Source organism: Erigeron canadensis, chromosome 4 (genome assembly GCF_010389155.1).
Source record: "Erigeron canadensis isolate Cc75 chromosome 4, C_canadensis_v1, whole genome shotgun sequence".
In the NCBI taxonomy this organism is placed as follows: domain Eukaryota; kingdom Viridiplantae; phylum Streptophyta; class Magnoliopsida; order Asterales; family Asteraceae; genus Erigeron; species Erigeron canadensis.
In genome coordinates, this window is record NC_057764.1 from 852,378 (window position 1) to 873,865 (window position 21,488).

At 34.6% G+C, this 21,488-nt stretch overlaps 4 protein-coding genes across 6 annotated transcripts; 2 read left to right on the forward strand and 2 right to left on the reverse strand.

The window, feature by feature from the left end:
• Positions 1 to 3,695: 3,695 nt before the first annotated feature.
• LOC122596652 (urease) lies at positions 3,696 to 12,793 on the forward strand. 3 transcript variants are annotated; one of them, XM_043769265.1, is made up of 20 exons: positions 3,696 to 3,762; positions 3,856 to 3,986; positions 5,091 to 5,164; positions 5,794 to 5,839; positions 6,553 to 6,658; positions 7,090 to 7,232; positions 7,672 to 7,782; positions 7,937 to 8,100; positions 8,190 to 8,568; positions 8,922 to 9,030; positions 9,172 to 9,311; positions 9,736 to 9,873; positions 9,964 to 10,055; positions 10,151 to 10,280; positions 10,356 to 10,514; positions 10,596 to 10,763; positions 11,189 to 11,323; positions 11,496 to 11,567; positions 11,651 to 11,880; positions 12,274 to 12,793. In XM_043769265.1, exons 2-19 carry the CDS (start codon positions 3,861 to 3,863, stop codon positions 11,870 to 11,872), a joined length of 2,514 nt encoding a protein of 837 aa, XP_043625200.1. In that variant the 5' UTR covers positions 3,696 to 3,762; positions 3,856 to 3,860; the 3' UTR covers positions 11,873 to 11,880; positions 12,274 to 12,793. The 3 variants fall into 3 exon arrangements, with proteins under 3 accessions (XP_043625200.1, XP_043625202.1, XP_043625201.1); XM_043769267.1 differs by having other exon boundaries at positions 12,353 to 12,793; XM_043769266.1 differs by having other exon boundaries at positions 12,550 to 12,793.
• A 3,184-nt stretch (positions 12,794 to 15,977) lies between these two features.
• LOC122595302 lies at positions 15,978 to 17,619 on the forward strand. Its single transcript, XM_043767644.1, has 2 exons — positions 15,978 to 16,989; positions 17,069 to 17,619. The coding sequence occupies exons 1-2, from the start codon at positions 15,978 to 15,980 to the stop codon at positions 17,617 to 17,619; spliced, it is 1,563 nt and encodes a 520-aa protein (XP_043623579.1).
• A 1,030-nt stretch (positions 17,620 to 18,649) lies between these two features.
• Positions 18,650 to 19,699, reverse strand: LOC122595303 (ATP-dependent DNA helicase PIF1-like). Its single transcript, XM_043767645.1, has one exon. It carries the CDS (start codon positions 19,697 to 19,699, stop codon positions 18,650 to 18,652), a length of 1,050 nt encoding a protein of 349 aa, XP_043623580.1.
• Positions 19,700 to 19,825: 126 nt separating this feature from the next.
• On the reverse strand, positions 19,826 to 21,359 carry LOC122595304. The gene is made up of 3 exons (XM_043767646.1): positions 20,844 to 21,359; positions 20,054 to 20,760; positions 19,826 to 19,958 (listed from the first exon to the last, which is right to left on the reverse strand). The coding sequence occupies exons 1-3, from the start codon at positions 21,357 to 21,359 to the stop codon at positions 19,826 to 19,828; spliced, it is 1,356 nt and encodes a 451-aa protein (XP_043623581.1).
• Positions 21,360 to 21,488: the final 129 nt, after the last annotated feature.

Genomic DNA, 21,488 nt, shown 5'->3' on the forward strand with positions numbered 1-21,488 from the left:
TGTTATCAAAAGTGATATTATTGTTTAGGATTCATAAGTAGAAAAATTTGTACGGATGGGACAAAAACTCCCTCTGTTGAACAAGACCCATATATTTGTAAAAATAGGAAGTCCGGTGTTTAAGACACTGAACTTGGCCACATACATTGAATTCCGGTGTTGTAGACACCGAACTTGCCCACATGGAGTAAATCTGTTGGTGGTCCTTGAACTTCAATTTCAGATTTACAAATAAATTGGGCAAGTTCGGTGTCTACAACACCGGACTTCAATGTAAGTGGCCAAGTTCGGTGTCTTAGACACCGGACTTCCTTGTTTTGCAAAAGTTTTGAGTAAAGTTCCTAGTTGCACCATTGGGTTGAATTTTGTTCCTATCCGTACAAAAAACTCTTCATAACTATTATCATAAACAATTACACGAGTACGCAACGGAATAAATCATATGTAATGTGTACCTTTTAGCTTAGCTTTCGATAATCAAATAATAATGATAATTATTATTATTAGGGTTTAAAGTAAAACCTCTTTACGATCGCACACTTGACACCACTACATATGTATGCTATTACCTGATCACGACCTCACAACCCTTTGTGTTTATCCTCTTGAAGTCGAAAGTCATTCCCTTTTAATTAATAAATATATATTTGACTTTTAACGAATGTTTATTAATCATTTCGTGAACATATTTACATAGTGTATACGTGTCATTTCGTGTGACCCCGTAAGCTTAAATATTTTCCGGACATGCGTTTATTTAACATGATAATATTCCAACAAATATAACGTGAAGTGGAGTTGGCATTGCTTTGTAGCGTAAAATCAAAGACACCCTAAGATGAGAGTAAACCTTTTCTTAGAATAGGTAAGAATAGAATCGGTATCTTAGCGGATTCTAAGCTTTTTTGGAGTAAGAAACAAAAACATTATATGAAAGTTAAGATTCGAAGTATATATTGACATTGTATTTCTAATGTTCAAGTTTAGTGTAATTATATTTTGGTTTATAGTTGATTGTTGAATTATCATTTTGATGAAGTCAATTACTAGACTTTGTATATAGATATTTGTAAAAACGATCAAATTAGTGTCTAACTTGACCTCACAAGTTCACAGGGAGCTTTTTTGTAGTAGTCGTGACCAACAGCCATCAGCTGCCGGCTCGTTGGTAAGGTGAGAGCTTCAAGCCCGATTTCTGGTGGCGCACCCCCCACACAAGCACCGCCTGACGAAGGGGGGACGGGTAAAGCTACAGGACCAAAAACTTCGACCCTTCTTTGTGGGTGCCTAGGGTACCTCATCTTGTTGTTCCGTCCTTGCTCATTCCCGTAGGCTGAAGTCTTTGGCCTTTCCTTCTCCGCGCCCGCTCACGCTTTGTTGACCTATCGCGTGGTAAAGAGAAGAAAGTACGAAAGAATAGTAAACAGAGCACACCACAGAAAGATCTAAATATGAGAAATCCCCCTTTTTTTCGATAAGAAGGAAGTGAAGAACAGGAACGAAACGAAATAAGGCCTTTCTAGCTCTGGTTTCGGATGAGCTTCTCCCGATCATAAACTTGATTGTCTTTAGTAAAAAGAAGAATTCATAAAAAAGTTAACATTTTTACACAAATTTCATGTTAAAGGAAACTTATTTAGTTTTCGTCTATTTAAAGGACCACATTTCTAAAAATTTCTCAATAAAGGGTATATCGTTAGTTTTTAACAGAAACCCCCCATGAAGTGCCACGTCACCAATGCCACGTCATTAGTTTTGCTGACGTGGTGTTTGACTTTGACTTAAGTGTAAAGTCGTGATATTTCACTTCACCCACTTCAACCATATTAACCAAGGCTCCACCTTAGTATCGCAATGGAATATTTAATAACCCACCACAATAATGAATATCTACAGTACCTAAATTATCCATCGACTTCATTTTAACAACAACAAAGCAAGATTAAAACTTACCTGTGTCTATGGTACATTGAGTTCAAGTTTTTCCTTCCAATTTAGGGTTTAATCGAACTAATTTGAAAAGTATAAAATTTAGGGTTTTTGGTTTTTGGGGGAAAGTGAAAAGGAAGAAGAAAAAAGCGGGGAGAGAGAAAAGTAAGAAGAAAATAAGATTTTTGATATATAAAACCGATTATATATATATATAAGTCTGTCAAAGTCAACTGCCACGTCAACAAAACTGATGACGTGATATCGGTGACGTGACACTTAACGGGGGCACCCTGTTAAAAACTAACGATATATCCTTTATTGAGAAATTTTTAGAAATGGAGTTCTTTAAAAAGAAGAAAATTAAATAGGTTCCTTTTAACAGTAAATTTGTGTAAAAAGTTATCTCTTTATGGATTTTTTCCTAATTTAAACTTGAAAATACTTTATACATGTGTTATAGATTCTCATGGAGCAAAAGAAAAGCTTAATCATATGATAAGTCACTAAATCTTGAGACAAATTGTTTAATCATGCTTAGAAGGAAAAACTTGCTTAACTATTATTAGGTAGTTGTTTAAATAAGTTTCTAATTTTTGCAATTGTCACAATAAGGTTATGAGTATGGAGACTATATCTAGACCATTATAAATATCTCGTCATAGACCTCATTTAAGACAAAATGAAATACATATAAACACCCTCAAATAAGCTTGGTGATAAGATTGCCTTACTAATCTTACATCAGTTGAGAATCGCCAACAAGTCATAATTCAATCTCACAATCCTCTTAAGCTAGGTTACCCCTTTTGAACTTAGGTATAAAAAATTACTTAAACAATGAACAACCACAACAAAAATAAATACCTAGAATAAAAAATATTAGATAAATTTACCACATAGATTGTTACTTGACGAGATTTAGAGGGTGTTTGTGATTGCGTTTTAAAGTCATTATCTAATTATTACGTTTGTAAAACGTAAATAATCTAAAAAAGTACTTGTATGAAAAAGTGATTATCTGTTATAAAAACGCAGTTTTGGACATGTTTTTTCAAAATGCAACAAATAATCCATTTTGAAAACGCAAAACTTGTTTAGTAATTGCAATTCCAAACACCTCTTAGATTTTAAAGTCTTGACAAAATGCTTCCTAAACTGAAAATATATAAATTTTATAAAAATAAAGCAGATTGAAGTATAAAAAACGGAGAGTGATATTCGTACAACGGGTTGTGACAAAATGTAGTATGTTTATAATGTTATACTATATGGTAGATTCATTATTTAGAATATGTGATACAAATATCATATCCAAGAACCGATGGCCTGGTCAAAAAATTTCTTTGTATAACTATAAAAAACAGGTGATGATATTAGTACCATAAAAACTTATGATTAATCTAACACATTTATGCATAATATATTTGTGCATTTTGCTGTAATGTTAATACAATGTGACAGACTAATAAAAATCCATGGTCAACAACAACAACAACCAGACCCAATTCCTGCGCGGGGTATGGGGAGGTAAGCTGTAGACAGTCTTACCTCTACACAAAGGTAGAGAGACTGCTTCCAATAGGGACCTCCGGCCATAAAAGAGTGCATGACGGAAAATGAGAAATGTTTAGAAAATCATACCTGTCTGCCGATAAACCGTAAAAAAATCCATGGTCATTTCTCAACAAAAAAAACAAGGTCAAAGGACCGGAAATGAAAATGGTATGAATAGGAATTTCAGATTCAAATAGAGAAAAGGTCAACCAACAGCAAGTTCACTCACTCTACTGCGTCCAATTTTAATCTCAGTCTTAATCTTAATCACAGCTTGTAAGTATTTCTAATCCCTAATTTAATATAATTTTACTGTATCATCATCTATCCTGTTATCCTAATTTAATATAATTTGTTAATGAATTGAAGTGAAGATGAAGTTAGCACCGAGGGAGGTGGAGAAATTGATGTTACATAATGCCGGATATTTAGCTCAGAAACGCCTTGCTCGCGGTTTAAGGCTTAATTACGTTGAAGCCGTTGCACTTATCGCCACTCAGGTAAGTCCTCTAATAATTAGAGTTTGATATTCATTTTGTTTTGACTATCTGATGTTGATAAACTGAATTATGATCTACTACTTTAGAACAGATAAGGCGCGTTTAGTTGGGGAAAACACCCCTTGTTTTCCATTTTTGTTTTTGAAGAAAACATGGAAAACAGATTACTCGTTCAAATCATACTTTTCCAAAAATGTTTTCCATGAAAACTGAAAACACTGTTTTCAACTTTTCTATGAAAAATTAGGAAACACTTTTTTTTTAATTGTTTTTCACTTTTCATTCTCTAAATTTTGAAAACCTCAAATTGTTTTCCATTTTCTAGTTTTGAACGCGTTTTCAAAATTTTCATTTGTTTTATAGAGATGGAAAACTCCTTTATTTTTCTAGAATATTAGAAATGGAAAACTAGAAAACATTTTTCACAACTAAACGTGCCCTAAGTTTTTAGGTATACGACTATTCGACTTTTTTCCACACTATGATGACGCTTCCATTTTTTACATCCGATTTGCTAATATTACCATTATGTGTAGATGTGCAGTTTTGCTAAATTCATATAGATTTGCCATGTTGGCAAAAATATGACTGGATGCATACGATAGCAATATTTGAAAGTTTAATACAAATATAACAATGTTTAACTTTGGACACAAACTATATATTCACTATTTTGGGCTATAGATGGACATTTTCAAGCACTTGACCGATTTTAGAATGAGTTGAAAAAAATATTGTTTATTAGTTAGTCTAATAAGTGTAAGACAATTTTAGTTGTAGCTGGAAATAATTTTCATTTATATGAATTTTGCACTAAAAAAACAAGATTTCAGAAAAGTAAAAAATAAAATATACTTATGAAGGCGAATTAATTTTTCGACTTGTCGTAGGTAGTATTGGCGAAGAAGAGGTAGCTTAAACCTTTTGAGTTAAAATTACCGATGAACACGTTGGATGTTTAAATTGGGAAAGATTTTCTATAAGTTTGAATTTGGGAAGTTCGCTATTTTATTCAAAGTTGGAGTGTATTTCCCTTTTTGGAATTGTCGGCATGGAGCTTTTTGATGTCGTATCTGACGATAGTTTCTCTGACCTTTATTTTAGATTTTGGAATTTGTACATGATGGTGATAAGAGTGTGGCAGAATTAATGGATGTTGGGAGACAGCTTTTAGGAAGGTACATTGTCCTGTAATATATTACTTTGAGAAAACTTTCTTTATGTGTAAAGTGTCATTATAGATGTTGATAACTGTAGGTTTCTGTACATCACTTCTAATTTATGAAGTCTATAATAAAAATATTAGATTGTATGTGAACTGGACTTGAAATTGTTTATGCAAAGAACAATTTTTGATGGTTTATGTATAAGGTGTCATTATAGTTGTTGATAACTGTAGATCTCTGTACATCACTTGTTATTTATGAAGTCTGTAATGAACTTAATAGATCGTATGTGAACTGGGCTTGAAATTGTTTTTACAAAGAACATATTTGGATGGTTTATGTATAAGGTGTCGTTATAGTTGTTGATAACTGTAGGTTTCTGTACATCACTTGTTAAATATGAAGTCTGTAATGAAAATATTAGATCGTATGTGAACTGGACTTGTAATTGTTTATACAAAGAACAATTTCAGATGGTTAAAACTCTTTTGGTTGCTAATCGAAAACTATAAGATTCAGGGTTCCATGAAATTGCTTTATGTTTTTCTAATCCGGTGTATTATACTGTCATGCTCTCTGTTGTTACCATAAGTTGGTTTTTTGAACAATTATTTCTTAAATATTTTCCACTTGTTTAACAGAAGACAAGTTCTTTCAACCGTTCCACACCTTTTAGACTCTGTTCAGGTAGCTTCCTTTTTGTATTTGCACTAAGTTATGCCCCACTTTGCACTCCCAGTTAATCAATACACATTACCTTTTCTTCCTTAATACTGAGAACATGTTAGTTACTAAAAGTTATATCTCCTTATATATTGGCTTTATCACCATGCTCTATTGTATTTAAAAAAAAAGAGGACAGCACCTGTATTTTGCTATATCATCAACACCATTACAAATTTCAATCCAATTTTCAGTGTGGACATTCCCCACAGTTATTGATTAAGATCACAGAATACCTATACTATACATCAGCAAATCAATACAACCCAATAAGCACTATATCTACTACCTACTCATTTCAAACTTTATATACAAACCAGCCTTGATTAAACAGTATGCATTTTCGACCCACAACTCTCTTGCAGCAATCCTTCCAAAAAATTGGCTTACCATGTCTACATCATCCAGCTTCAGTCATTTCCCTAGTCTTGCAATTTTTAAAATTTAGTGTCAGCAGCCTAAATTTGACACATTCCATGATTTTATCTATAATCTAACCAATTCAATTTCAAGTTTAACCCCCGTGTGCATCATGCTATCGTCGTATTGAAAAATTAACCCCCCTAAATTTTACAATTATTTATTGTATTTCATATATTTCATTTAAAAAGTGCAGATTACTAAATTCTTGAGAAATTAATGATTTAGAGATACTGTTATTTGGAACTCATGTTCAGGTTGAGGGGACGTTTTCTGACGGCACAAAGCTAATTACTGTACATGATCCAATATCGACCGAAAATGGAAATTTGGATCTAGCTTTACATGGGTCTTTTCTTCCAGGTAATCAATATGTGCTTTCATCTTAGAGATTCATTTGAGTTACTTTGTCTACTTAACTATCATAATTAGCTTCACATATCTAGTGTTTTGGATTGGATGATCTTGTGCAAGGTTAGTGTTTTTAACACTAATCCTTTCTGCATCCTCTTTGGAATATCCTTTCTATGTATTAGCACGTTAGTAATCTTACATGAACTTTTTGTTTTTTTATCATTACCGAGCTCAGCATACCTGTCTCGTCCTTTTGGTCTGTTTAGATGTCAATATTATCCATAACAACAACCAGTATGTGTTAAGAATCGTTACTTCCTCTCTTTCTTAAATATGTTTCAGAGTTTGGAACTTCTCTTAATGCCATTGAGCCGCATTTGGCAAATGCAGTTCCTGATTTTGAGGTCTCTGATATTTTTGAAAGCTTATTGCTTCTGCAGTTCCTTCACTTGAAAAGTTTCCAGTTATAGAAGGTGGTAAGATTCCCGGTGAAGTGTTATTTGGACAGGGGCATATAGTGCTTAATTCTGGAAGGGAAGCTCTAACCCTTAAAGTAACGAACGACGGAGATAGACCAATCCAGGTGGTTTCCTTTGTACATTTAATGCTTTTTCTTCTGAAATTTCGAGTAACATTCTTTGTGTTAACATATCTTTGTTTTATAGATGCTTGGTGTAAACTGATTTGTGTTAAATCCGACTGATATGTAGTCTTGGTTTTCAAAATACTATAAGAGTCAATTTTGTCCCATTTCATATGTGTTATTATAATATCAGTATTCAAATGATACTTTTATTATTATCGTTATTATTTTGAAACAAGTGTCCTGCCTAAGATGGAGTGTGAATTGTTGTATTTATTTATAGTTCTGTATGATTTCAACTGATGCTTTTAACAAGTGTGTTATATTAAAATATGTGTGCGTTTTCTAAAATAATCGATCAGTTTTTCCTTCAATTGTCAGCTTGTATCTGTTATTTCTGTAATTGATCACAAAATGGTGATGATTGCAAAACTTTCAGGTTGGCAGCCATTATCATTTTATTGAGGTCAATCCATCTTTGATTTTTGATCGTCGAAAAGCATATGGTATGAGATTAAATATACCGGCAGGAACAGCTATTAGATTTGAGGTCAGACAGTGAATTTTTTTCCCTTCATATATTCTAGGGTAGTTCTTTAAACGTTGATGTTAATTACTCTTGAGTGGGATAGTAAGTTCTCTTTGGCAAACTGTGAACTTTGTTTACAACCATGACATTGAATCATTCACACCTACTTTTCTAGCCAGGGGATTCAAGATCTGTCACTGTCGTAAGGATCGGTGGCAATCAAATTATAAGAGGAGGTAATGCAATTGCAGACAGCCCTGCCAATGATGCAAATGTTGAAGCAGTGATGGAGTCTGTACGTTCAAGAGGATTTGGCAATCTAATGGATACTAATACCAAGTTAATATATCTAAAGTTCATGGTCTGATTTCTGTAAATGTTTCATCTATCTCTATATATAGTATAATTGTTTGTGTTTTGATTTGCAGTATTGGTTTGATTGTAGAAGGATCTCCCCTGGTTTGTAAAATGACCCATGAGGCTTATGCTAATATGTATGGTCCTACTACTGGAGACAAAATTCGGCTTGGTGACACTGACTTGTTTGCTGAAGTTGAAAGAGATTTTGCTGTTTTTGGGGACGAGTGTGTATTTGGTGGAGGAAAAGTTATAAGAGAAGGAATGGGACAAGCTTCAGGGTATTCTGCATCTGATTGCTTGGATACTGTCATTACAAATGCTTTGATAATTGATTATACAGGAATCTACAAAGCAGATATAGGTATTAAAGGAGGTTACATTTCTTCCATTGGGAAATCAGGAAATCCTGATGCCATGAATGGTGTCTCCGATAACATGATCATCGGGGTGAGTTAATGACATCATGGTAGAACCCTATACTCAGCAGTCCAAACAGTGGGCTGAGTGGCCCTTCGACTGGATTGGATGACAGATAAAGTGTGTACTTCATTGGTGTGTGTTGAGACTTGAGAAGGATTGGGTTGACATGAAACACTTTTTATATGGATTTTTGGGTTAAATATGAATATATGATTACGTTTTTTTATCTGGATAATGATCTATCTTTGGTGAATAAAATGATGTAGGAGGTATCACCATCAAATATCCACTTGGGCGCTTTTGACCTTTTAGAATTAAAGCATTACCCTATCGGCTAGGTCTAAATTGCTACCCCTATATCTAACATATGATTTGGTCAGGTTAGCACTGAGGTCATTGCTGGAGAAGGCATGATAGTGACAGCTGGTGCCATAGATTGTCATGTGCACTTCATATGTCCTCAATTGGCATATGAAGCAATATCTAGCGGTATGATCCTTATATGTCAACTTTCAAATAAAACATGATGAATATTAATGTAGTTAGCCCGCTGGAAATCGAATAAGTTATTAGAAAACATGCTCTTTCAACTCTAGTTTAATTTTATTTCCTGGATATGATGCTGTTTAGGTATCACAACTATGATAGGAGGCGGGACGGGACCTGCTGAGGGGACACGTGCAACTACATGTACTCCTGGACCTATACATATGAAATTAATGTTGCAAGCAACCGATGACATACCAGTTAACTTTGGATTTACTGGGAAAGTATACTTTCTTCTTTTTGAATGGAGAAATAATTTTCTTTATTTTTAACTTCTTATTCTTATAAGAGGTGGCAATTTTGACGTTTTCAATTATGAATGGGGTGTTTTCGGTAATGGTTTATCCCTAATGGTCAGGTCAAATGGGTTGTGCAACGTGTGCTTTTTGATGCTTATAGCCTCTTAAATTGTTTTAGTTTCTAGTCATATTTAGTAAATTATTTGACTATTTATGATGGACACAAAGATGTTCTTAATCAATCCAACCCGAATTAACCCACATACTATAAATAACCAGTTTCAACCCTACCCAGCTACCCCACCTGTGCATCTTCCCACCTTTGCGTTAAGCATGTATGAAACACGTACACAGTTAAGAGCCGTTTTATTCATAATGCTGAAGTGCATTTACTATGTTTGGCTTCCAGGGTAATAGTGCTAAACCAGAAGGGCTACATGAAATAATTAGGGCTGGTGCAATGGGACTGAAGCTCCACGAGGATTGGGGAACAACCCCTGCTGCTATAGACAACTGTTTGGCGGTTGCTGAGCAGTATGACATCCAGGTTTGCTTATCTGTTACAACTTTGAGGAAATATGAAGATTTGAATTACTTTCACTTGTCTTCCTTTTTCACTAAATTCTTATTGTGATAGGTTAATATCCACACTGACACCTTAAACGAATCTGGATTTGTTGAACATACAATTGCCGCATTTAAAGATAGGACAATTCACACATACCACAGGTAAGGGCTTTCCCAGACCACTTTTTAGACACTCAACTAATATCTAATTAGAATTTATAAGATGTAACTGAGTAATGTAAATGTTTTTGTTTCAGTGAAGGTGCAGGTGGTGGTCATGCTCCAGATATTATTAAAGTATGTGGTGTTAAAAACGTTTTACCCTCTTCAACAAATCCAACACGTCCTTACACTAAGAACACAATAGATGAGCATCTGGATATGCTGGTAGGTTCATTTAGAAAATTAAAGACAAATTTTGCTGCTATATTTTCTTTTCTCATATTAGCCAATATTCCACAGATGGTCTGCCATCACCTTGATAAGAACATACCCGAGGATGTACATTTTGCTGAGTCGCGGATCAGGGCTGAAACAATTGCTGCCGAAGACATTTTACATGATATGGGGGCAATAAGCATCATATCATCTGATTCACAGGCGATGGGCCGCATTGGGGAGGTTAGCTGTTATTATATACATCTGAGAAAGGACTTGTTAATCAGTGGCTGATACTTCAAATTTGGTGTGTTCATGTATCAGGTAATTACAAGAACTTGGCAAACAGCTCACAAGATGAAGTTACAAAGAGGATCGACTGATGGTAACATACCACAAAATGATAACCTCCGCATCAAACGTTTTATCGCCAAGTACACAATAAATCCAGCAATAGCTAATGGTGTTTCTGACCATGTTGGGTCAGTTGAGGTTCGTAATCAGAAACCCGTGGCATCTTTCATCTGAGAAAACCTTTGAGTTTTGGTCACAAGTTCACAACTTGTATGTTTGTATATATCCAATATCATGTATGCTAACAATTAACTGAGGTGACAAGATGGGAATGCCAGGTGATGGATCAAAACTGGTTTTGGTTGAAACTACTCGCAACATGCCATTTTTATTATTGGTCTAAACATCCTGGTTCTGGTTGGGTCCACATTCACATTTTGTTTGTCCATTACAACATACCCTATTGAATGAAGTGAATCCAGAGTTTGTATCCATTAATAGTAGACTTGGTAGACTTTGACTTATTTGAATCATTCTCGTTTAAGCTCCTTTTTTTTGCTTACGATCTATATGTTAATGGACTGGGATGTCCACCTTGATTAATTATAATAAACTGGTTGCAGGTGGGAAAGTTAGCTGATCTTGTAATTTGGAAGCCATCATTTTTTGGGGTGAAACCGGAAATGGTGATTAAAGGAGGTGACATCGCATGGGCTAACATGGGGGATCCTAATGCAAGCATCCCTACTCCTCAACCGGTAATACAAACCTTTCTATTTATCTATAAAAGTGTCAACTATGGAACTTGTTAAGTGAACATAGATATCAGAATTATGAAAAACTAGATCTCCTTCTGACCTCGGTAATCAAATTGTACTGATTTCCGAGTTTCTGGTAAAATTGTTAAATGCAGCTTGCTACTTGTTGCAGGTTATAATGAGACCCATGTTTGGGGCATTTGGCAAGGCTGGAAGCTCCAACTCCATTGCTTTTGTCAGCAAGGCATGAACATATTTCTCCACTCACTATTACACAAACATATACACATTTTTATTTAGAAGCTTGATACCATATTGGATCAACAGGCTGCTTTGGACTGCAATATAAAGACCTTCTACGGACTCAATAAGAAGGTAATAAGTGTGAAAAATGTTAGGAAGCTCACGAAACTCGACATGAAACTGAATGATGCACTTCCAAACATTGAGGTTGATCCTGAGACATACGCGGTGACTGCGGATGGTGTGCATCTCACATGCACTGCAGCTACAAGTGTTCCACTTTCTCGAAACTACTTCTTATTTTAAGCATACAGGTACCAACTCTCCTCTTTGTGATCATGTTTAATTTCTCTTTTTATTATCTAGAGGTGGAAAAATGGAGGTGCCTACGGGCTGATGGCATGTCAAAATGGGTCACTTCAAATTCCGGTAACTTTCAAGTGCATCCTAAAGTCTAAACTGGTTGGGTCGACCAACAAGTATTTTCTGGAAACTTTTTGATATATAATTAGCATATGAAATATAGTTATAGTTAATTAACAATATATAATCGATGTAATACTATTTGAATTCATAATATGAGTCTTTTAACCTGTTTGATATGTTCAACACATTTGACTATTTTCTTTACATCCAATTTAAACTGTTTTTCCTGTTTGACCCAACATCAGTGATATTAAAACGAATTTATGATTGTGGTATTCTAGGAATTGGTTATAATTTGCGTCCTTAATGATCTGATGGAGACATGAAATTCATGTGTGTTACCCTTATATTGTAACAAAGGTGTGGAAAGTTTGCAACCAACAAGCATAAGAAAAGCTGTTTTATACTCTCCATCAGGCGCATTAGTTTGCTGGTCATATTTTGTTTTTTCTCAATAATAAATTGTAACAGCTAGTAAGTCATGGATTCGAGTCATCATTTTTTCTTAAATTCTTTAGGAAATTACACGCCAATTTGTATCTTCTTATATCTTGTAGATGATCATAATGTTTCAACCAGTAAGTACACTCTAGTAAAGCTGAGAGGCGCTCAATTTCACATCTGATTATCAGTAACCAAAAGGCAAAAACTCACAGGATGGTTTGAACCATGGCTTGATCCCATAATCAACTTTTAGTTCGATTTTATATATTTTTTTTCTTCCTATCAAATCATTGATTTATGTATTAAACTTTGTTAAGAATATCATATAATAGTTATTTTCTAATTTTCATTTTTAAATGAACGATTTAGGTAGTATGTGTATTTATTTTGTTTTTCACCTCCGAGTCAAACGAGGCGTATAAATAAAATGTTAACTACTTATGTCCGAATCTCGTGTTGTTATTTTGTTTTTCACCTCCGAGTCAAACGAGGCGTATAAATAAAATGTTAACTACTTATGTCCGAATCTTCGTGTTGCAGCCCGCAACCATCATTTTTGCACGTTTTTTTGATTATAGACAATAACACAAACATAATATCATAGACGTGTTTGCTCCCATATAATAATTTAGTGAAACATAATGTTAAAAAAAACCATTAAAAAAATGAGAGTAAAAAAAGTATAAAATATTTTTTTAAAAAAATGAGGCAAAATCTTGTATATAGGAGTAGCTAAATTAAAAAGTAAAATAAAATTACAAAAAATACATATTACAAAAGGTCTTGTTTGCGTGTTGTTACATATGTCTATTTTTTAAGGAATAATACTACAGACAACGTCATGCATGTGTACACTTTTAAAATATTTTAACATTCTTAAATATTTACTGTTCACGTTTAATCATCTTAGTAAAGGATATAATGAATGATTTAGGTAGTATGTGTATTTAATTTGTTTTTCACCTCCGAGTCACACGAGGCGTATAAATAAAATGTTTAACTATGTATGTCCGAATCCCCGTGTTGCAGGCCTCAACCATCATTTTTGCACGTTTTTTTTTTTTATTATAGACAATAACACAAACACAATATCATAGATATGTTTGCTCCCATATAATTTAGTGAAACACTGAAACATAATGTTAAAAAAACCATTAAAAGAAAAAAAAAAGAAAAAAAAGTATAAAATATAATAAAAAAAAATGAGGCAAAATCTTATGTATAAGAGTAGCTAAATTAAAAAGTAAAATAAATTTATAATAAAATATAGATTACAAAATGTCTTGTTTGCGTGTTACATATGTCTATTTTTTTAGGGATAATACTACAGACAACGTCATGCATGTGTGCACTTTTAAAATATTTTAACATTCTTAAATATTTATTGTTCACGTTTAATCATCTTAGTAAAAGATATAAGGTGTTGGTGGTACAAAATACATTTAGAAGGTTATTCTAGCTATATGCCTCTCGTTGCGAAATCAACGAGGTAGGTATTCCACAAGCTTCACACCAGGAGGTGGGAGCGAAGCCAATTTCGTTTAGAACTTGTTAGAAAGTATCGTATTTGAAACTGTTAAGAAAATAAAATAATATAACATTTAGTTTTATCAAACTTATCTATTTTAACTTTAAATGTCTTAGTTCACTTTTTATGTATTAAAGTCTTGTGTATTTAACGATAAATTTTGAGCTTTCCTAGACGAGCTCGAGTGTTTTTATAAATTTTGTTCCCAGTGTGAGATATCACATTGTTCGAGGAACCCTAGATGCTGTCGGAGTAAAGGATTATCAACAAGGGCGTTCTAGTGCATTGTAGATTCTTATCCAAGACTTGTATCATTTGATAATGCCATGTGAATCGCGGAGCAAAGCCCGTTTTTTCTCCCTATATTGATAGATCAAGGGCCCTCCTGCCGTCGTTTCAGTGAGTCATAGGACTTCCTCTCAGCTCAGTCGGTCAAGTTCAAACTTGCATTATGAAAACTTGACTAACATAGAATTTTCAAGCTTGGTTTGACTTACACCGAATAGATTTGACATTGCGGTTTATTATAGTGTAACGTCGTCCCTTCCAATGATAAGGTGACCATCCTCTATGGATAGAGAACAACCTCATTCGAATTCATACTTACAAGGGTATGAATATGGGGCCTATTCTATTTATGTTAAGTTGGACTTAAAAAGTGATGTTTGGGATAGTTTATTAATGTGACTTGTTAGCTTATTTTGTAAAATTTAAAAGGGAAATGCTAAATACAGCCTTAAGCGCTGTATTTAATGTGCATAAAAAATCTTGTATCTTTCATATTAAAAGTCCGCTTCCTGATTTTCATAGTAAATGTACAAACAATTTATGCACTTTAAACACAACCCTAAAGGCTGTATTTAGCAAACCCCAATTTAAAAACAATAAGCTAACCCAGATATGCTTGATTATTAGCTATTTAAAAACTAAAAAAGTTAGCTTTGTGAAGCATATAAAATAACACCAGACTAGCTAGTAGGATACTAGAATCGAACATAATACATACTAACACAGGAAACAAAAACAAAAACCCCGAACATAACATCATTAGAATTAGATACAAAAACTAGAAATGGTAACGGGTGCCATTACACTTTTGAATTAAGCTTAACATCACACGATCCATGACAATCGGGCCCTAATCAAATACTAGCCTATTTTTCGCATCCCACATACACCAAATCCAAATTGTAATAGTGATTACGTCGTATAGTAGCTTCTTTTTCTATCTTTGTGAACCTGCGGCAATATATTAAAGCTTTCAAAAGATCAGTAGAAGTAAATGAGAAATAATTCCTAACCTTACACCAAGTAGATATTACATTTCATAAATGCTATTAGAAAAAAGTGGTCATAATATTTGTACCTTGATAGATAGATAGGAGTAGATAAATTAATTTGAAAACAAAGAAAAATTATCACAACAATCAATAAATCTATCATTAGTTTTTAATTTTTTAAAAAGATTAGCGTAAAAGTTTTTTTAATCACTAGATAGATTCGTATAAAGAAAATCAATAATCAGAAGATAAAATAAAAATAATTACTAGTAAAGTTTATATGTAAGGATTTTGGGAGGTAATCCCCTAAAGTTAATTTTAACACATCTCGACACTTGGATCAAAATCGGTTTAAAGATATCACCAAAAGAACTTTCAAAGATTTTTAGGTTAATTTATGTTACTTTTTCCCTTTACCATTTTCCCTCCCGCTGTCCCACGCCTACAATCTCAGTTCCCGCCCACATAGGCCCCCACCCCCAAAAACATCATATTTCAGCCGCCCTGATGGAGAACCAGGTACATACATTCCCTAACTTATACATTTAAACTACTACGAGTACTATTTAGGTTTGATTAGGAGGACAACATTAGTATTTTGTTCAGATATTTTATTATTTTAATCTAATTAAGTAATTATTATTTCAGTTTGGTATCCTATTAATTTCTACAACAAGCCCATATATAAATATATATTTCACTAAAAATACTGATATTTCATTTTAATTTATAGATGAACCCAACTGTATCATCAAGTCATGTTGTCACTCCAAATAATGCCATTCAAAGGGAAGTAATGGTTGATGGGGATTCCAATGTTACTGCTTTATTTGAAGAGTTTGGAAAGGCTGGTTATTCTTATGATCTTTTACATGACTCTCAAGGCCGTATAACCAATTTGTTTCTTGCACACCCGATATCTGTTAAATTGGCCCGAGCCTTCCCCTATACGTTTGTGATGGATTCCACCTACAAAACAAATATATACAACATGCCTCTTCTTGATGTCATTGGAATTTCATGCTTTAATACCTTTTTTTATGCCGGGTTTGGTTTTTTGGAACGAGATGATGAAAAAAATTACACGTGGGCATTAAACGCGTTTAAGAAGATTGCTGGACACGGGGATCGTCCAGTTGTTATTGTGACAACTTGGGAATTAGCATTGATGAATGCCATCAAGAATGTATATCCAACCACCACGAATCTTTTGTGTGTTCGCAATGTTGGAAAAAATGTGTCGGAAAATTGCAAAAAGTATTTTGGATGTGCTAAACAGTTTGGTAAGTTTAAGTTAAGTTGGAAGAATGTAGTGAATTCAACAACTGAAGCTCAATTTGTTAGAAATTGGGAAGAACTCTTGTCATTTTGTAGTGATAAGAAGGAAGCAATTGAGTACATAAACAACACATGGTTACCTTGGAAACAAAATTTTGTTTGTGCTTGGACCGATAAAAGCTTACATTTTGGTATCAGTTCATCATCTGCAAGAGCTAAAGGTGCTTATGCCCATGCCAAACTAAAAGAATATTTGCAGATTTCCACAGGCGGTGGTTTTCAAGAAGTAAAAGATTATTTGCATGGTACAATGATACTTATATTCACCGAGATCAAAGCCAAACTTGGAAGTCAAAGCATAAGTGTTCTTAGTATTTGCAGAATGTCTCTTTTTAAACAGCTTTTGTATCGTGTATCTCATTTTGCTTTGAAAGAGATATATGAGCAATATAAAAAGTCTGAAGAAGGTAATACTTACAGATCTTATATTTCTACTTTGTTATACATTCTAAAGTTTTCTTCACTTTATTATTCATGTCTTTGCAGGTACAATGGCTCCTTGCACCGGTCATTTTATGGCAACTATGGGTCTTCCTTGTTCCCACAAAATAAAAGAGTGGCATGGAAGGGCACTTCCGGTGGAGCTTATTCATCCAAATTGGAGGATTGATTCAGCAAGTCTAAGTCTAAAAACAGATAGTGATACACCCAATGATGTCAATGCCAAATTCGATAAGTTGCTCAATGAGTTGCAGCCAAAGTTCCAACTGTGGTCTCTCAACAAGAAAGAGTTTGCTACTATGGTGATTACTAAGCTTATCAACCAATCTGATCTACTTTGTGAGCAGGTTATCCAACGACCACAAGGAAGTCTGCCAAAATCAAATAAGAAAAGAGCAATATCTCCCACAAGAAGAGATCCATCAAGGTTTGAGCATGTGGAATCATCACAAACACACTACTCGTCAACATCTACTTGTGTCGGGAGGAACAGTGGGGGAACAGTTGATGAATATGATTATATCTTTCATGACAACAATTCACTTGATTTAAATCTATACCCGGATTTTTCAAGTGATTATATGTTGTTTGAGTAATAAGATAGCCTTGACTCTTAAACAATGATTTATTGGATATTTGACAGGCACTTTTTGGAAATATGCAGGCCTTCTGTTTTGGATCGTATTTTTGTACTCGCGTCCTAATCAAGTTTAGATACAGGCATGTTTTATGCTTTTTGAAACTTGTTTTCTGTAGTAGCTTTGACTGCTAATGTATTGAAATGGGTTGCATGTATCCACTTGAATATATATTATCTGGATATAAAATTCTGCTTGTAATTTGACTATAATCTCTCTGTTTGTTTATGGATTGGTCATGAATTTTTGTGATGCTTGCTTCCTACAACATTTTTTAGTTGTAGTTCATAAAGTTGAAGATTACGCTTTAGTCAACCACAATAGGTTTAGTCTTGTATCTTGGGTTGTTGAACTTTACTTTGTTAATTCATATTAGTTTTAGTTCATAAATATAAAGATTAGACTAATTTTACAAGGAAAATGTTGAACTATTATAATAACTCATTTATTTTGTGTTGATTGTGATGGTGAGGCAATTGAAATGAACTGGGGAGACAAGAATAGAGGGTTACAATCAATATGAATATAAAAAGCTAATCATATAAGAGCGTATATCTTGGTAAACTAAGATGAACATATATCTGTAAGTTCATCCTAATTGTTGGTCTATACGGTATAAAACTTCAGTTATAAATCTCACTTAGAATTCTAAACCGATTCCAGTACTAGAATTTAGACAGTATGAGGTTGGAATTGGGATTTGAGACTTATTATTCATCCCTAGGTGAGGCTACCCACTACCCACGTCGGTAACACAACCCAACACAATAGCTCTTTAACCTAGTTAATTATTTCCTTGCGTAATACATATGGGGAAAACATATAAATCTATTAAAATGTTAATGTGTGATAATATTATATTTTGACAAAATCATAAATCTATTACTAACAGAATCATAAACCAAATTGGTAATTGAAAAAAAAAAAGATAACGTAAGGATTGTATATGGAAAGCTAAATCGACTTACACATACAATTATATGTCGTGTTACACTTCTCTATACACAACATTTGCTGTGTATACTCCAGATCTGTTGAAGTCTTTCACGGGCCTAACTAAAACCTTCGTCTTTTCACGTGATATCCCTCTTGATAGTGCCACGTAAAGTTGACCGTGCGAAAATACCGATTCTGGTAGATATATACCCACGTTTGGAATTGTTTGGCCTTGAGCTTTGTTGATGGTCATCGCAAAGCTAAGGCGAATCGGAAACTGTTTTCTTTTTAGCTTGAAAGGGAACATATCATTTTCAGATGGACATAGAGGAATTCTTGGTAAAAAAACTCTTTTCCCGACATGTTCACCAACGGCTATTTCTGCATCGATCACATTACGTTGAAAAGATTTGCATATCAATCTTGTGCCATTACATAATCCGTTCGATGGATCGATGTTACGCAAAAGTATAACCGGGCATCCAACTTTGAGGCGTAGACAATGAGGGGGCAAACCACTAACGTTGCGAGAATTTAAAAATTCAATGGGATAATGGTTGTACGTATCATCTTCTGCCTCATCAAAACTGTAGTCGACCTGTTCATCTCCGGGGAATTTATCGATTAGCTCATCATATATTTCGTCAACATTCTCATTTTTAGTCGATAAGATTGCCCTGGAAATTATGTAATCTGAAGAAAAGCCATTGAGTTCCATAGACGGGAATATTTCATTAATCAAATCCTTTTTTGCTTGATCTGGGTTAGTGTACGGTATAGTCATATCCCCAGGTATACAAATAAAGAATTCATCTATGGCTTCTTCTTCTCCATCACCGATACGTAGAAGAAAATCTAAAAACCATGGATCCGTGAGTGCTCTCATATTTACAGTTAAACGCATCTTTTTAGACATGGACCAAAGAGGTGACATTCGCAGACTGGAGTCCACAATCTGTCCACAGGTTCCTTTTTTGATAACTGGTAAGACCTGTCTAAAATCACCCCCTAAAACCATTATTTCCCCCCCAAATGGTTGCTTTATTCCCGTGATATCCTCCATTGTTCGATCAAGTGCCTCTACGGCTTGTCTTTTAGCCATTGATGCTTCATCCCATATTATTATTTTGGCACTATGTAGTAATTTAGTTGTCCCACTCTGTTTACTGATGTTGCAAAGAGAGTTATTGTTGAGGATGAGTGGAATCTTAAATCTTGAGTGAGCTGTTCAACCACCAGGCATGTTGTTAGCCGCAGCACCGGATGATGCAGTAGCAAGGACGATTTCACCACGGGAACGAACCTCGGCAAGCAAAGCCTTGTACAAGAATGTTAAGTTTTCCCCGTTCCACCTGGACCATCTATGAAGAACACGTTAGGACAATTATTATCAACATGTCGCATGATGGTGTCAAATGCAAACTTTTGATCGGGGTTGAGAAAATCTCGGGCACACAGATGGTCAGCTTCGCCAACAATAGAATATTCTTCTTGTAGCTCACGACAATCGTCTGCATAATGAGAACTTGTGGTTATATCAGGAAGGTCAAAATCATTGATTCTCTTACCCATGGATTGAAGAAATATAGATATATCTCTAAGGACCACATTTTGAACTTGCTCAATATTATTAAGCTGTCTTCTATAGTCTTCAGAAAGTGTTTCATAGTGATCATCCCATAATTTTCGAACATCACCCGGCTCACAAAAAATCAAAATAGTCGCAAATAACCTTCTCAAAGAATTTGGAAACCGGAATAAAGAAGCTTCTGTAAGACGTTGTGTCAAACAATCATCATTCTCAATTAATCCTCTCTCGAGAGCAGCCTTCCTAAACGTCGAGTGTTTTTCACCATTAACTGTGTAAAGATCATCAAAGCTTTTTGGCCCTCTAACATGCGTCAAAAGTAGGCGTAGGTAGTACTGGTCACCTTCTGTTGGGTTTGCTGAAACGACTCGTCCCCTTTTTAATGCACCCTCCCTTGGTTTCCAACGAAGTTGGCTTGCATTCCATGTGTATTGTTCTGGAATTTCTTTATATAAATACTGCCTTGCATTTCGGTCAACGCTATTCAACTCAAAAAAGGCAGTCAGCATTGATCTTTTATCCTGCTCCCTTTCTACAGTGGTTCTAAGGCTAGCATATTCCCTGAATCGAACATACTGCATATTCGGGAGATGAAGTTGTAATGCCATAACAGAAGGGTGGATTTTAGATAGGGAAACCGAAAAATTCGCCACATTGCCTCTGGAGCTGACACATAACGTGCATCTTGAAATCTTTTGATCTCGTTAACTACAACTCCTTCTTGATCGGGATCCACATGAACAGATTGTTTATCATGACCCTTGAAAACATATTTGAATGCATATTTCACTGATTTAATACTTGAGCAGATCTCCACATTCATGTGACAGTTAAACATCATTAGCAACCGCGGGTTGTAAGGAACGACCCATCTATTATTGACATTATGTTTACCTACTGTTACATTGATTCCGTTTTTTCTCCGCCGATACAAAGAATATGAGTCATCTCCTTGTATGGTGTGTTCGTTAAATTGTCTAGGGTAATGCCAACGACATTGTTTTGGTTCGCCTTGCATGCATGGATTGTTTGGATTTAAAGATCCGCAAGGTCCGTGAATCATGTGTCTAACAACCTTTTCGTGCAAGCTGGGATACTTAACTGGGTCTGGTATTTCAGCGCACACCAACTTGTCATACTGGTCCGGAGTAGTCAACTTGTGTTGTGGTTTCATGATTAAAAGCTAATGTGCATGGGGTAATCCACGCTTCTGGTACTCTATGACGTAAACATATGCCCGCACTTCACCGAGGACATGCTTCTCTAAAAGTTGCTTCTTAAGATCCTCTAATTTCGCATGAAA

Coding starts and splice junctions, on each gene's coding strand:
- LOC122595304 (XM_043767646.1), bottom strand. CDS start 21,359: ATGAAACCACAACACAAGTTGACTACTCCGGACCAGTATGACAAGTTG. Junction 20,761..20,843: donor GTTATGTGTCAGCTCCAGAG/GCAATGTGGCGA, acceptor CCGAATATGCAG/TATGTTCGATTCAGGGAATA. Junction 19,959..20,053: donor GTTGGCGAAGCTGACCATCT/GTGTGCCCGAGA, acceptor TGTTCTTCATAG/ATGGTCCAGGTGGAACGGGG.
- LOC122596652 (XM_043769265.1), top strand. CDS start 3,861: ATGAAGTTAGCACCGAGGGAGGTGGAGAAATTGATGTTACATAATGCC. Junction 5,165..5,793: donor GGGAGACAGCTTTTAGGAAG/GTACATTGTCCT, acceptor CTTGTTTAACAG/AAGACAAGTTCTTTCAACCG. Junction 10,281..10,355: donor ATGAGCATCTGGATATGCTG/GTAGGTTCATTT, acceptor AATATTCCACAG/ATGGTCTGCCATCACCTTGA.
- LOC122595303 (XM_043767645.1), bottom strand. CDS start 19,699: ATGGCTAAAAGACAAGCCGTAGAGGCACTTGATCGAACAATGGAGGAT.
- LOC122595302 (XM_043767644.1), top strand. CDS start 15,978: ATGAACCCAACTGTATCATCAAGTCATGTTGTCACTCCAAATAATGCC. Junction 16,990..17,068: donor ATATAAAAAGTCTGAAGAAG/GTAATACTTACA, acceptor ATGTCTTTGCAG/GTACAATGGCTCCTTGCACC.